Genomic DNA, 16728 nt, shown 5'->3' on the forward strand with positions numbered 1-16728 from the left:
TGGAGGCGCCACTTACTGCCGTTCAAAATTCCGTTCAGATAATTGTACATTTAAGAGCAAGGGTGCAGCAGTGAGGGGAAAAGTGGAACTAAACACCCAGGGCTCGAACATGGAGAGGGCCCGCACTGGGCCTGTCCTTGTGTTTATCTGCAATGTGAAGTTAAAGTTATTAGTTTCACTCGTTCAGCAGCGTTTCGGATGGTTTAATATTGGTATGTATCAGCTTCAGGTCCATCATCACAATGTTACAGAGTGCTCAGAAAGTGGCTCCTAAAACTATTTCAGGCAGTTTGGATGCGCAGTAATGATAGCAAGTAGTCTGTTTATTGTGCATTACATTCCCGAGTCATACCTTTTGAAATATATTCAGTTTACTGGGGTTTTTATCAGTTTTACCATTATGTTGACTCTTCTTAAATGCATTATTAACACTTCATGACTGATGATCCTTATAAACATTACACATGCATATGCTCACTACAGGTGTGACAATGGATATTTTAAAAAGCAAAGGGAGACCACTTAGGCTGCTAATATGCAGGGCCCAGATTTCTGTGCCATGTCACTGCCTCACATACACTTTTCTATGTCTATATATATTTATGAGTGAAATGGTTGTCAACTGCAGTGGTAGTCTGCTTGACTGGACTTTGATTGGCTATTATGATCATTATTCATTATTCATACTTGGTATTATAAGTAAAGATATGTTTGTGGACGTTTTCCATCTTTTTGTGGTCGTTTTGCACCGTGCACTAGTATTATATATATATATATATATATATATATATATATATATATATATATATATATATATATATATATATATATATATATATGGCTAAACATAGAATAAATTTTAAAAAAACGAAGTGAAAAGTGTAGTGAAGTGAAAACTGTCCTACTTTTAAAACAGCTGAGAAGTTTCTAGGCCCACAAACTCACTTAGAAATCACAGAAAAATGACAACCATTTTAAACCCCAGAACTTGCCTGAGAATCGTTACATTTTTACGTTTTCTTCAGTATGTAATTAATACCGTGTAACATATTATACAAACAGTGACTGATAATGTAAAAATCGGCTACGTGAATTTTCAGATTTCAGATACTATTGGGCTACTTTTTGTCAAATCAGGCAACACTGACTTGAGAATGCGGTTCTCGTCATTACGATTGACAATGCGGCACTGAGTGCGCCTGCGCTAGTTTACAGGAAGTGTGTTAACATTTTCTTCCACCAGCTGATAGCCAAATTGTCAACAGTTAAGCCAGCGATACCTGCGCCGCTGAAACGACGATATACACGGTAAATATGTAACTATGGTCATCTCAGCAGGGACACGGTGATCTGATGGACAGGTAGTGTTACTGTGTTTAATTGGGCGTCGAAATATAAAGCTTTGATTCAGTTTCGTCTCGTCCGACCCGAACGGTGTCCCGTTAGCACATAACGCAAGACAAGGTCTGGTGATCTGATAACATGTATTATGGAAGTCATGTCATTGTAAAAGAGTGCAGGGATGCCAACTGATCTCTGTACAGACACCTCACCGCATGAAGCTGAGGTGTGACCAATGTTTGATGTGAGTAATTTTTTGCTGCAGTGATCTTCAGCATTGTGGTCTGTGAGGTGGGAGACATCAATCCGAGGCGCAGCATCCCTGTTAAACTCTGCCCTCACTCCTGGGAATAGGGCATTATTTTCAGACTCACATCAGACATAAATGTAAAACAGTGCAGTTGCAATGTAAACCTGTATACCTTGGTGTCATGTCATTGAAATCTCCACCCCTCTTCCTGAAGCACTGATCTTTAGACTTCATGGATCCACTAGAAGCGGATTTTGTTGCCCTGAGAAAGACAGAAAAGTGTGTGTGATCCGAGGTGAGGTCAGATATGAGAACAGCAGACATTCAGTTGTGAGCAGTCAGGCTCAGTTGTGGGCTAGCTATTAAGTAGGAACCATCATAGTTTCACAGGTGCGGAGAGATGCAGCCCTATATGTTGTCATTGAGTTTATTTATTAGAAGAATGAAATAGATTTATAAAAGTAGCTGTTTAATTATAGTATCTGAGGGCAGATGTAATTTTCCTTATTAAGTAGTTCCTTATAAAGAGTGGTAAGGCAGGTCCAGCTGCTTATGTTAGTGTAAAACTCATTTGGTTAAAAAAGATGACCCATAAACACAAATGAATGTCACTTTTTATATGTGGTTGAATGAGAGTACTGTTGTTAATAGGACTGCAGCTAACAATTATTTTCATTATTGATTAATCTGCCCTGATTATTTCCTTGATTAATGAATGAATAGTTTTGTCTATGTGTATGAATGTCAGAAATGATAGTTTACCACAGCCCCAAGCAGCTTTATTTAAATGTATTGTTATTTTCTGCCATCAGTCCCAAAGCCATCATATGTAGTACACTGTCAAAATAATGAAGACGAGCATCATAGCCTCACGTCTGAGGACCTGGAACTAATAAATATTTGTCTTTTTTTAACTTAAAAAATGGCTGAAACTGAGTATGAAAATAATTGCCTATTAATTTTCTTTGAATTGAATAAGCTGTTGTTATTGTTGCCATAGAAAATGTTTTATCAGTACACTGTTCAATTAGACTGCTGCCTGTTTGTGTTTGAGATTGGAATCATTGATTACTTGTTACTGGGATTTATTGGGAATAACAAATGCCTGTTATTTACATTGATTTCATTGGGGGCAGATATTTTTGTTGGAGGACCAGATTTGACCGGCCACTGTTTGCCTACCACTGATTGTGAAGCAGTGCAGCTGCAATTCAAACTTGTGCACCATGAATTCATGTCAGATCCCCACCCCTCTTGATAAAACCCTAATCTTTAGATTGTCTGGATCCGCTGAGAAGAGGCTTTTGTTGCTTCGAGAATGAAAGAAATGATGTAATCTTGCACAAAAATAAAACCTTTCGCTTCCTCAAACACAGATAAAACACGGAGAGAAGAGAGGTCAGAAGATCGTCAGCGAGACCCGACTGCTGTGTGTTTTGGAGGCAAGTGACTGACATCTCCTGGGAGTAGGCCCAGCCCCCCTGCCGTCTCCTACGCGGGCCGGTATGAGCTCCAGAGGGAGTGGAGGCCGCACCAACGGCACACTACCACAGACCAAGATCTGCCAGTTCAAGCTGGTGCTGCTGGGTGACATGGCCGTGGGCAAGTCCAGCCTGGTGCTGCGCTTCGTCAAGGGACAGTTTGATGAGTTCCAGGAGACAACCATAGGAGGTGAGGATGAGAACTGTGGGCATTGTGAGTGAATGAAGGGGTAAGAGGGCAAGAGGGTTGTATGTTGTGGCAATTAAAATGATAAACAGTTGATCAAAGGGGCAGCACAAAATCAGTGGTGGAAGAAGTACTCAGATCTTTAAATGTAGCAACACAACAGTGTGAAGATGTTATGTTACAGGTAAAAGTCCTGCATTTAAAATTTTACTCAAGTACAAAATTATTACAACCAAAAGTAAAAGTACTCATTATGAAGAAACTTTATATTTGATATTATTGGATGCATCTGTCGTCACTTAAATGTAGAGATGCAATGATCAGTTGATTAGTTCATTGACAAAAAATGAGCAGCAATTCTTTTGACAATTGATTGATTGATTTTGAGTCATTTTTTAAGACAAAATATTCCAGTATTCTCTGGTTCCAGCTTCTCAGTTGTGATGACTTTGTCACGCATGACATTAAACTGAACATCTTTGAGTTGTGGACTCAGACAAAAGATGACATGTGAAGACGTTACCTTGGGCTTTGGGAAATAGTGATGGGAATTTTTTTGCCAATCAACTAATTGATTCATAGCAAAAGTAATCGACAGATTAATCAATAATGAAAGAATAAATTATTACTGTAACCCTGATTTAATGTTGCAGCTGGTAAAGGTGGAGCTAATTTAAACTACTCTATATATACACTACCAGATATCTTCATCTATATTACAAGATTAATATAAATTAGCTGATTGTATTTTGCATTAATGGTCCCATATTTTAAACTTTTCCAGTGTTTTATCTGACGTGTTGATCTCCATCAGAAGATATATTTGTGGTTTAAGAACCAAAAACCATCTCAGTGTAGTTTTACATCTCCTCTCTCAGGCTTCTCTCTGGAGCTCTAGTAACAACAGGTCAGTCAGCCAATCAGAGGAGAGGCTCTGAACCTCTCTTCTGATTGGCTGACTGTTTTCTGAGTGATCTAATAAAAATATAGCAGATTTCAGGTAAACACTTAGAGAAACAAAATCCTGCAAGGTTGGATGGTGGGTCCAGGTGGGCGGGGCTTGGGGCATGGCTGAGAGCAGTGACTGCTTTGTTGTGACATCACAAAGTTCCAGAAGTCCTGACGGCTGGTTTTAAGGCTCAGTTTCTGAATACAGGCTGTGTGCATTTCTCTGTGGACTAAGGCTTTGATACTTTCACAGTATTAATATAGAACCTAGACCTGCTTTATAATCAAAAACACATGGAAATATACCTTTATACAATATGGGACCTTTAATAGAGCAGTCATATAAATACAGTGGAGTAAAAAGTAGAATATTTGCCTCCAAAATGGAGCAGAGCAGAAGTATAAGTAAGTAAGTAGCATAAGATGAAAATACTCAAGTATCTCAAAACTGTACCCACTGCAAAAAGGTGAGTGATGGTATGTTTTCAAAAACAGCTGTCATCTGTCTGTCTTTATGTCCAGCTGCGTTCCTGGCCCAGTCTGTGTGTCTAGATGACACCACAGTGAAGTTTGAGATCTGGGACACTGCAGGTCAAGAGCGATACCATAGCCTGGCTCCCATGTACTACCGAGGAGCTCAGGCTGCCATCGTCGTCTTTGACATCACCAAGCCGGTACGGTGTAAACAGATAAATGGTTATTTGGTTCTGGGCAACACTGACAAATCTGACAAATTATTATTCTGGGTGATAACTGTTGCTGCTTAAGAAGTGTTTTTCCGTGATTTATGGTTTATTTCATGCAGCTAAAACTGCCAGTATCCCAGACAGTCTGACATTAATATTAACATTATACCAGTCTGCTGCCTGGCTCTGTGCTCATGGCAACAGTTTTTGTCCTAACTAATGAATTAATTCCTCTGTTATATGTATTATTCATGCACAGCAGCCATGACCTCTGTTGTTTCTGCCTGGTATTTACTCGTGTTGGTGGTTTATCTGACCTTGAATGTGTTTGTGCAGGAGACTTTTGAGAGGGCCAAGGCCTGGGTGAAGGAGCTGCAGCGGCAGGCCAGTCCTAACATTGTCATTGCCCTGGCTGGGAACAAGGCCGACCTGGCAGAGAAGAGACTAGTAGAGTATGAGGTAACACTCCAGCCTAAACTAAATCATAACGGGTTCCCTTTATGAACTTGGACGGGTATGAGTCACTGCTGATGAAAGGTTACATACAGTATGTGTTATGAATACGTTAGTTAAGGTTTATTTGTTCACTGAGATCAAGATTGATTCTGCACGAGACCTGAGAACAAATTACATAAACACAAGATTGTAACGCGAAAAATAACTCACTCAATCTCTCTCTCTCTCTCTCTCACTCACTCTCTCACACACACAAACACACACACAATGTGTAAGAATCCAATTAGAACTTTGAATGTTTCAGTAAAATGTTCAGTGTGAGTTTTGTGGGACTATCTGCTGTCTAACTAAATTCTTAAGTCTTTATAATGCTCGTCTATAGGAATTAAATCTCCATTGAGAGCATGGACTGGACAGGGAATGTAAATAAAGATGAACATAGCTCAGAGTGGGCTGCTCCACCACCACTTGTTCGTGCTCCGATTACATGAAAACTTTTTTTTTTTACCAATTTAAAACAAGCTTTAAATTAAATGAAGGCGTGAAGGTCACCAAAAGCAGCCTGATGGCACACACAACGATATCAGCAGCATTACAGTGCTGAGTGGGGAGAGAATTAATATATACAGAGTCAATAACAGTGGGCCTCATACTGATCCTTGAGGGACAACTTTATGATCTGGATTGAAACCACCAGGAACAAGAGTTTGATATGATTTGACCCAGTTCATTAGCATTATTGGCACTGTGGGTGCTAGTCATGTGTAAGGCTGGCAGAGTTTGTGTCACTGGAGGTAATTAAGATCATTTCCACTGTACACATTATGACTCTGGTGGTGGAAATCAGGCTTGTGCTCAACCACATCTTTGGCATCAAATACATGTTTTACCTTTTCTTTCAAATTACTGTAGCTTCATTCAAATCCTGCTGGAGAAGTCCTTATGAGTCAGCAGCCACCTGATAACGTTGCATTCAAGTGTCATAAAATCTTGAACACAAGACATAAGCCTTATCTGCTGCAGAGGCTGCTCTTAAGAGCTGGCGTCGTCAGAGGTCTGTGCTCTGCTGAGTGTCTCCTGCCTGGAGATAAGAAACATTTTATGGCTTTTCAGCTTCTGGCTGTTATAAGTATTTGTACCTTTTCAAGTTACTGCTGATGTCATACTTGTATTTGTCTGTGTGCTGTTTGGGACAGGAAGCCCAGACGTATGCTGAAGACACTGGCCTGCTCTTTATGGAGACCTCTGCCAAGACAGCCATGAACGTCAACGAGCTCTTCCTGGCCATTGGTGAGTTTTATTTCAGAGGAGAATCAGATTTAGCCCACAGGAGTCATTGCTCCCACCTGTGTTCGCTCCAGGATGTTTGTCAGTTTGTAGGCAGCTTGTCGAAAAAGTTGCTGAATGAAGTTTGGCGGGAAGTTGAGCTATGGACCAGTGAACAGGTGATTGTATTTCTGATCCACATCCAAGAATCTTTAAAAGAATTGACAGACGTGGTGCGATGTGGATTTTTTTTACACTGTATTTTCTCCTGAGAAAAATGAGGCACGTGATTGCTAATCCACTCTATGGATTTAGGTCTAGATTCAGGATTTATTTTAAAGACTTTTTAACAGTTTGAGACAGCCCATTTTTTAAGAAACGAATTATTTTCTAATGAATCATTGCAGTCATCTGAATAAAAGAAGTGTGGTACAGGTATCCAGGATGATCTATCACTGTGTGCTTTGATGTAGATCTAGATTCAGATGTGGATTAGAGCTGTCAAAACTGTTCAAAAATGATGTTCGATTATTCCTCCTAAAAACACATAATGTTTTTGTGTATTTTTGCTTTTATAGGTATTAGCTTGGGTGCATATTTCCAGTTGCTAGTGGTAGGCTAGGCTAACTGACATAGCTTGCATACAACTTTATTTCGAGGTTCCACAATTTTTCCTGCTACTGATCAAAATCTGAAGTAAATCAGAGTTTTTTAGATGCTCTGTGAGTCTCACTCTCTGCAGACGAGTTGGTTGTGAACTCTCATCGTCAACAGACAGTTGTTGATTACTTGGTTGTTTCAGTTGGACGTACGTTTCATTTGTCAGTGAAAGTGATGTTGTGTGACTTCTGTCCGTCAGTGCAGTGGCTTCAGTGCAAAGGCTCAGGCCCACATGACAAGTCATGAGGCAGACAGCCGCAGTAGTGTTGTACACAATAAATTAATTAATTTTCACAATCTAACATTTGTTTCTTTTTTAACAATCAATTATATTATCACATTTCGAGTATTCATTGTCAGCCCTAATTTGGATTTTTTTAGATGATGTCTTAACAAAATTAAGATATTTGACAGTGTTTCTGCAAATGACTTTGTTTCTACTACAAAGAATTTAATGTAATATGTAATTTATACCTATTTCACCATCATCATAAAAATAGTAGATGACATGAACTACAATGATATATTATTGTGGCACATTTCTCGCTGTATGTGACAAAAATTCCTAATGATATAATTAATTAATTTAATGCAACCTGGACCCTGATAACCAGCAGAAAATTAATGGATGGATAAGAAAATAAAATGATTAGTCTTTGGAGTTGCAATGATTAGTTGGTTGATTGATTAGTCCATAAAAAGAAAATTAATCTGCAACAATTTTGATAATCAATTCATCGTTGCGGTCGTTTTTTAAGGAAATGTGCAAAACCTTTGTAGGTTATAGTGAAAAAAGGTAAAGGTTTTTGTCATATATGACAGTAAATGATATCTTTGAGTTTTAGACTGACAGACAAAACAAGAAAAAAAAAACAGCAGGTCAGAGAAAATAAAATAAGACTTTTTAATGTTTCTGATGCCTTTAAGACATGAACATTTTTTTTCTCCCAAATTAATCATAATAAAAATACTTTATAGTTAGAAAGTAGAGTCTGTTAAAAAAAAATCTGATATGTCAAATTATTTCACCTTTTCTTCTTACTGCAGCAAAAAAGATGCCAAAAACAGACACCCAGAACCCGACACACGCAGCGAGACATCGGGGAGTCAACCTCCAGGACCCAGACGCCCACTCTACCCGAGCCTGCTGCGGTGGGAACTAGACCTCCACCACTCCCACCAGTATTCCACCATCCACACCACCACAGCCCTTCGACCATCCTGTCTCCTTCAACCAACTTACAGGGGTGGGCCTGACGCGGGGAAACCCAGCATCTACTCACCCACTCCCCCTCCATTCATCCTCCTGTCCGAGCAGACAGAAATTCAAAGGAGAGAATAAGAGGAAAGAAAAGAGCCAGCAGAGGTGCGGGGAGAAGACGCAGCGGTTCACATCTGTGTCTCTTGCCCAACAACTGAGAGTCTGCATTTGGAAAAGTACATGGGGAGGTGTAGTGAAGATTGAGACTGAGAGAGGAGCAAAAACACAGAATGTGGAAGACAGTGGCAAGCCTGTTGTAGTGTTTAGCACTAATTGTGATTTTCTTTCATTTTCACTCTGCCTTGCAACGTTTCAGTCACAGCCCTGTTTGATTGTGTAAAAATTGAACTGAGCAGCACACGCTGGCGAGTGGCCAAGACAGGAAGGAGGTGGGAGAGAAAAGAAAAAGCCAAAGCGTAAAATAAGAAGTGAGTTAGGTTGTGGCTGCTTTTCTTCTTCTTCTCCTTGTCAGAGCTTGCGCCTGCTTGCCTTTACTCCTAGCCCAGAATCGATCAAATCCTGCTGTGAATAATGCCACGTGTTGTACCCCTGGAATGATCCCATGATCCCATGATTTGTAACCCCTCCCTGTCCTGCCTGACCTTCCTCTGGCGTCACTGGCATCATCCAAGCCCACATCACATAAGACCCACAGCACAGTTTTGTCCATCATCAGTCAATTTGTGCGTATTTATTATCAGGTGTTCTAACTTTTCTTGACCGCTGGTCGTGATGCTCCAGTGTCTCTGAGGCCCTCATTCCACTCACTCTCCTTCTGTCCGGATAGAAACTCAAGCTCATAACGTGAGGCAAACAATTAAACTTAACAAAAGTTGTGATTTAATGAGGCTGTTTGTCTTTACAAAGATAGATTTGGCCCAGCAGACTTGGTTTGGTTTCAGTGGCTTGCTTGAGTGCTCTTAAGGAACTCTGACTAGCATCGCAGGCTGTAGCTCTTTACAGCAACAATATAGACTTGATACTGAGTGTACAAAGTCCAAGGACTTTAATATTGCTATGTATGAGCAGGAAACTGTTAGCTGTAACTAATTGCATGTCCGTAGCAGAGAAAGCATCCCTCAAACCCAAAGATGTAGTGATGTATCAGATACTTACCAAGCACCAGTTTTAAATAAAGAGCTTAATCTAATTTTTCATTTATTACAGTGATTGACAGCCCATCTATAGCTCTGCCCACATTACATGATTGGCATCAGATAAACAATTAGGGATGGAATGAAAGACCTGTAACAACCCTGTATCCAGCCCTGTAGGAGAAAACCTGCCTGTCTTGTGTTTCACATGTTCCTCATCTATCCCTGGTCCTGAGGTTGTTGGTGAACATGAAATCACAGTGATCTGAAATGGTTTAACTGATTAATATGATGCTCTTGAAACAGTTGTGTGCTTGGTTGCTGTCAGGAACTTCTTGGGAGAAGAAAATGAGGAAAGAATTGATAAAAGGAAGAAAAAAAAACAAAACAGAAGTGCCTATTCCCAGTTTTCTTTCTGTGATCCATGTGTGGGGCTTTCTTTAAGTGTGTGCTTTGTAGGCAAAGTGCAGGAAAAACCATCTGTGACATTGGCTTGTACCATGAACCCTGAATAACTTGGCACCCTGTCATTAGACTAAACTGTATCGGCTCTTTGTATGGATGTAGAGAGATCTTGTTGAATACACTGTATGTCATATATTATTGTCTTAATTTTAGTGAAAGTGGATGTTGACTTCAGCAGAGCACACTCGTGAACCTGGAATGGATTCCAGGTCTGAACGTTTTAAAGGATTCAAATTAATGTTATAAACCTGTTTGATGTAAACAAATGTTGATGCTGGAGGAAATCTTTTCTTCTGCTTTATTTTCACAACCAAGAATATTAAAGTGATAGTTGTGGTTATTTGATGTGGGTAGTGTGAGGTAGTCATGCATGGCCAGTGTTACCTGCAGCAGATTCAGATCAGTGAGCTGCCAGTCTAGAGATACAGCAGGAGCACCGGCAGTGAAGCTGAGTGATGAGCTGCTGTGGACGGGGTCATCTGCAAAAACGTGTTTTAACCACTTAAAGTGATAGTTGTGGTTATTTGATGGGGCTGTGTGAGGTTGTCATGTATAGTCAGTGTGTTACCTGCAGCAGATTCAGATCAGTGAGCTGCCAGTGAGGAGAGGCAGCAGGAACAAGGCACATTAGCAGAGTGATGAGCAACTGTGCTTTGGGCCAGCAGAAAAAACGTGTTTTGGACACTTTTAAAAGATGTCCACCGAAACAATCCAATATCTGTATGTATGCTTCATTTAGAATATTTTCAGCACTTTATCTTCCTGTTCACTTTGTTTTGACAAGAAGATAAAGCACTGAAAATATTCCAAATGAAGGGCACATTTAAACGGATATTGGATTGTCTTGGTGGACATCTTTTAAAAGTATCTAAAACCCGTGTTTTCTGATGACCCTGTCCACAGCAGCTCATCCCTCAGCTTCAGTGTGGTGTTCCTGCTGCCTCTCCTCACTGGCAGCTCACTGATCTGAATCTGCTGCAGGTCACACACTGACTATACATGACGACCTCACACAGCCCCATCAAATAACCACAACTATCACTTTAAAAAATACCCGCAGAAAAAAGCCAATATCTGGTGAAGTGTACGCTTTCATCTAAAATTTCTCCCCGCTTTATCTGCCGTCAAACAGGCCTTTTTTAGCTGCATTTTTTTCGCCATTAAACTACCTTATCCCTACACACAAGCGCAACTACGGCGCGCATTGTATCACTCCGCAGATCAGCTGTTTGAGTCAGACAGAGCCCAGGAAAACTGTAGTTTAACGGTTGAAAAAAATGTAGTTCCAAAGGAAATTGCTGTTTGACGGCAGATAAAGTGGTGAAAATATTCAAAATAAAGCGTGCACTTCAACTTATGAGTATTTTTCTGTTTTATATTTTTTGTTTTTAAGTGGCTTTTTTCAGATGACCCGTCCACAGCAGCACATCTCTCAGCCTCAGTGCCCCGCTGCTTCTCTAAACTGGCAGTGCGCTAAATCTAATGCAGGTAATACACTGATGGAGGATAAGTACCTCACACGACCCGATGTCAAATAACCCCATCTATCACTTTAAGGCATTTTAATAAAACTATGCTCAATTAATTAAGGGTCTCACAATAGGACTGGCATATAGTGGGTCCACTATATGAAGTAAATGCCAGTAAAACGCATTTTAGTATTCAGAGGGGAAGTGATTTTCTCGTCAGCTCATGATATACAATAAACTGCATTCACTTGTTCATTCTTCGGTGATCACAAGTACGTTCAGTGTTCTGTATAATTAAGATGACAGCTGGTTAAAACAGGACTTGATTTCTCACCTTCAGTGTGTACAGTGTTCAATAAAGCTGTGAATGGCACGTTGAGTGCAGGATGCTGCCATTTTTATTAGTCCCTTTGAAGTGTTCTGCCAAGTGGCTGTACAATGGTGTATGATGGCATTTATTCATTTTTTAAAAAGGATTATTTTAATTTACCAGCCTCTTTAATCATTGCTTTTGTCTTGAAGTAACATGTACAAAAAAATTAAACACAGAACTCAAAAAATCTGTTCTCTAAAATTTTCTCGGTTTGATTAAAATATATAAAAAAAGCAATCACATTTTAATAAAGAAGAATTTTCAGAGCTGGAATTATCTTTCTGTAGAAACTAATGCTCCTTTGTCTTGTTCAGCCTGCTGTTAGGACGTTTCAATAACTCTGCTTGGTAAAGCTCATGTTGGGGGCTGTATAAAAAGCAGGCAGTAAACACATAAATTAATGTCAATTTTTACAAATTAATATAAACTCATGGTATGGAATGAGTCCTCACCTTTTGCCTTATCTCACCCTGACCCCTAATCCTCACACTCCTCATCATCCACTGCTGTGTAGATGACCTGGTTCCTGCGTTTGATTCTGGGAGTCGGGCCTCTGCTGCCAGGATCCCCAGTCTCATCGCTGGTACGTTTTAAGATCCGTGCAGCTGAGGCGTCCTCGTCCCCGCCCACACAGAGTCCCTCCCTTTCTGCTCCTGAGAGAGAGCGAGCGGCTGCTGCTGGGGTGGAGTGGGAGGGAGGCGGCAGGTTCATTAGGTGGGACAGGCGAGTGGGTGAGACATCAGATTTGGGCTCTGGCAGAACCATACGGCTGGGGGTGTGGATTTCAGCTACGGGGACATCAGAGAGCTTCTCTCCCTTCACTTCTGCATCTGACTCCTTTCCCTCATCTCTTTCTTCCTCCCACTCATCCTCTATGGTGATCTCATCAGGATTGAACGAACTTGACAATCCTGAAGTGTCAGTTGGATACTCGCTAGGCTCATCCACACTTCCCACACTATTTCCATCCTCATCATCATCCTCCTCTCCTCCAGTGCTGCCCTGAACTGTCCTCAGCTCATCAGACCCCTGCCCCACCTGGGCGTAGATGTCTGTGAGACCTAATGTGGCGCAGAGCTCGGTCGTCTGAGGGTTGGTGTTACAGCTGGGGGTGGCGTGGGGCTGGGGCTTGTTGGGGTTGTAGGGTGTCACAGTCCGGCTAAAGTTGTCTGGGATGGCGAGTTCACCATTGAGATCCTCCACCACCTGCATCATGGCTGCTTCTGAAGCTGTGAAATCCCACCTGATGGATAAAGACAAGCCACATCATAAAAGACAACATGAACCCAAGCAGTGGGGTCATTATGTTACAGTGAGCTGCAGAAGTATGAGAGGGAATTATCAGAAACTAGTCAGATTACTGACTAGTCACTGTTTTTTTTAAGCATCAATTCTGGACACTGTCTGTTTCCAGCTTGTTTTGTCTGAAGGTGGTAAACTGAATATAAAAAGAGGAAAGGCTTTGTGGTGGCAACTGCCAGATAATCAGAGAAAAATAACCATTTTCTAGAGTGTATTGCTCTGTGGTGTCTTTGTATATCGTTTTTGTACCTACATTATTAAGATCATTTGGTCATAACTGTGAATTCACAAAGTGAAACAGAAAAGAGGCTGATTTCTACAATGATCCAAAGCTAGACCTCAGAAGCCTCCATGAACTACGTCAAGAAGCACAACACGAAGCGTCCGAACAGTCCCCTGCCCTGAACATCACTGGAAATCTGAGGGTAGATGTTAAATATGCTGTGTCTGAGGGAAAGCCTAAAAATATATCTCAACCTGAAGTGATCTGCTGAAAGAGTGGCTAAAAATTCCTAAATCAAGAATAGAAAGATTATTAGCTTCTATAAAAAGCATTTGCAAGCTGTGATATCTCCCAAAGTGTGCTTTCTGAGCACTGACATAACAAGGTGCCCAAACTTTTGTACACAGAAGTGCATTAAGACTAACAGCTCATTTTAAGGAGTAGTATGTGCTTCTTTTCACTTCAAATATCAACAAAATACATCCAGGCTTGGCCAAACATTTGTATAGAAGTGTGTGTCTGATTCTCTGTGTACCGTTCGTGGAGGCCATTATTCTCTGGAGGGTTCCAGGGGTAAGGGGTGGTCCTCTGTAGACTGTTTGTGGCCTTCAGAATAGCAAGCCACTCTGGATCATACTCAAGACCCTCAGATGAGCCTGGTCTCTCTGGAACATCCACAATCTGCAACACAAGTGTTTATATATCATTGCTTAGGACTATTGTCCCTACACATTAAACTAGAATTGATCTGCGTATATCTAACAACAAAGCATACTCTCACCTGCAAGAACTCCCTATAGGGCAAGCATTTATCCAGAGACAGGAATTTGGTTACACGTGGGGCAGCATTACCTTTAGGCTAAAGACAAGAGAATTCACTGAGTTGGTGGAATACATTTGTAGATTAGATGACTGGCTGGAAAGGACATTAGCAGTAATACAGCATGCTGCTGATAAACTGCCACTCTCACCGGATGCTGCATAACGGCAGCAAATTTCACATGAAGATGTGCAGAGAACCAGTAGCTGGGCTGCAGGTGAGCCAGCAGCTCCTCAGCAGCAGGACTTCCCAGAGTGTTTGACTCCACTTCCTGACGCAGAAACTTCTTCTTTCGCAGCAACTCCCCTGTGCTCCCATAGTAGTAGATTCCACGAGGCCAGTCATGGCTCATGAAAATGTCTATGGGCATCTGGATCTTATTGGAAATAAACATTTATGAATTGAAACACATTGTTTAATAAATAAGAGGACAGTCTTTTGAGCTGTGTGCAAGAGAACAAGCTGATATTTACCTGTTTTAATTTGAACACCTCGATATTTCGGATGTGATATACGCTTCGAAGAGTATCAGGGTTGTATGGAGGGAATTCATGGTGACCTTAAAGAGCATTCCTTGTTATCATTTCGTATTCTGTGTATAATTTCAATCATTCAGGCTGTAAAAAAAAAAAAACCTCACCTTTTCTGTAGTCACGTGATTTGAAGATTCCAGATAAGCCACCAATTCTAATCCCTTTGTAGCGAATGACACCAGCATAACCTGGGGACATACGGTAAAGTCAAGCCTGGGAATTACCAGATAGGCAGGTAGACTGAATAATCACATTTATCTGTCGGTCCCTACCCAGATAATAAATGTTGGGTGCCACCCAGCCTCCATAGGGAAGCTCCTGCAGGTGGTTCGAAGCCTCATGGTTCCCTCCAATGAAGATGGTCAGAACGGGAGCCTTCTTCTCTCCAGAATAGTATCTGCAACAGACAGTAACATTAGAAGCTTTAAACGATCTCACTCACATCTTATACTTTTTGAAACATAAGAAAATATCAGAAAACTGACTTGTAAAAGGTCTGCATCATTCTGTACTTGGCTGGCACTGCCATACACTTCATGTCCCCCTCATTTCGCACTGCTTGGAAGTCGCCACAGCAAAGCAGCAGGTCCACTTTCACCCCTTCTTTCTTCTCCAGATAGCTGATGGTCTCGTAGATCTTGTCCAGTTCCCCATGGCAACAGCCCTCTACTGCAATCTTCATGCTGCACAGACAGGTAGGCTGCAGATTCCCAAAGAAGAATCACATTCACAGCGAGGCTTGGTTATTTTGAGATGCTGATACCTGCTGTACCTTTTTGGTGATCAGCAGGGGAACAACCAAAGTTCAAAACACTGGCCATGCTATTCTTCTCCCTAATAAGTATCAGTCATGACAGGCACAGCTGAAAAAATGAGTCAATTAATCTACTAGTTGATCGACAGAAAACGGCTCTGCAACTATTTTGATAACTGAATGACCGTTTGCTGATTCCAGTCTCTTAAACGTGGAGATTTTATGCTTTTCTTCATCATATACCATAAAACTCGGACTCTGGGAAACTGCGATGGGTATTTTTGCCGATTTCTGACATTTCATTTTAAAACTAATCGATTAATCGAGAAAATGATCGGTCGGTTAATCGATAAGGAAAACATTTCTTAGTTGCAGCCCTAGAATGAATAAAGGCCTCTGTAGCAAATTGCACTGAGAACCGAAAGCCACAGGAGCATAAGCCAACCTGCACACCACTTTAAACACATTAAATATTCAGGGATTCTTTGTAAACTTGCACAAGAGTGACACCAGAACATGTTATCCATCTGACACATGGGACTCCAGCTACATGCGTGTCAACAAGGCCTTTGCAATATGTAGTCTACTCCGTGTAGTTAGCTCCAGGTACAATTCATTACTTTAATACGACTTAACTGTTCTAATCAGCAACAAAACAGAACGAGTAATAGCTAGCTATGCTAATAAAATGGACCATAAGGTTACATCGTGTTGAAACGACCCAGGAGCAAAACTTCTCCCACAAGAACACCACAACACAACAGGCTAACAAACTGCGCACTTACGGTGATTAATGAAGACCTGAAGCGTGTGTGTCCGGTTTTGAGCCCCGTAAACTTACAAAATATTTCTGAAAATCATGTTTATGTTGCGGGTTCGCACAGACACGAAAGAATGAATTTTCCCACCTCGCGTCTGTCACCCACAGCGCATGCGCGGTACGTCACCAATTTAAGCAAACCGTCTGTGATCACTGACAGTAGATTCTACAAAAGAATTATTAAGCGAATTTTAATTTACGTTTATCTGCTGTTTAGTAAATATGGGGCAAAAGTGATATCTGCAACACACTGTGTAGTTTTACGTTTATTTTCTTTCCCAAATATGTTTAGAGTTTTTTGTGAACAGCAATATCAAAGAATCAGCACAACCTTGGTCT

The 16728-nt window shown here is 40.9% G+C and overlaps 2 protein-coding genes across 4 annotated transcripts; one reads left to right on the plus strand and one right to left on the minus strand.

Moving 5' to 3' along the window:
• Positions 1–73: 73 nt before the first annotated feature.
• On the plus strand, positions 74–11943 carry rab5b (RAB5B, member RAS oncogene family). Of its 2 annotated transcripts, none has more exons than XM_071483927.1 (6): positions 74–212; positions 2968–3262; positions 4730–4881; positions 5230–5352; positions 6546–6639; positions 8323–11943. In XM_071483927.1, the coding sequence occupies exons 2-6, from the start codon at positions 3097–3099 to the stop codon at positions 8436–8438; spliced, it is 651 nt and encodes a 216-aa protein (XP_071340028.1). In that variant the 5' UTR covers positions 74–212; positions 2968–3096; the 3' UTR covers positions 8439–11943. The 2 variants fall into 2 exon arrangements, with proteins under 2 accessions (XP_071340028.1, XP_071340020.1); XM_071483919.1 differs by lacking the exon at positions 74–212 and adding an exon at positions 1185–1308.
• A 97-nt stretch (positions 11944–12040) lies between these two features.
• On the minus strand, positions 12041–16517 carry dbr1 (debranching RNA lariats 1). 2 transcript variants are annotated; one of them, XM_071483905.1, is made up of 10 exons: positions 16355–16517; positions 15301–15515; positions 15088–15212; positions 14923–15003; positions 14756–14841; positions 14434–14658; positions 14244–14321; positions 13998–14143; positions 12390–13180; positions 12041–12303 (listed from the first exon to the last, which is right to left on the minus strand). In XM_071483905.1, exons 2-9 carry the CDS (start codon positions 15495–15497, stop codon positions 12415–12417), a joined length of 1704 nt encoding a protein of 567 aa, XP_071340006.1. In that variant the 5' UTR covers positions 15498–15515; positions 16355–16517; the 3' UTR covers positions 12041–12303; positions 12390–12414. The 2 variants fall into 2 exon arrangements, with proteins under 2 accessions (XP_071340006.1, XP_071340001.1); XM_071483900.1 differs by having other exon boundaries at positions 12041–13180.
• Between the last annotated feature and the right edge of the window lie 211 nt (positions 16518–16728).

Source organism: Trachinotus anak, unplaced genomic scaffold (genome assembly GCF_046630095.1).
Source record: "Trachinotus anak isolate AG129_WGS33_773 ecotype Australia unplaced genomic scaffold, CSIRO_AGI_Tana_v1 ptg000001l, whole genome shotgun sequence".
NCBI lineage: Eukaryota > Metazoa > Chordata > Actinopteri > Carangiformes > Carangidae > Trachinotus > Trachinotus anak.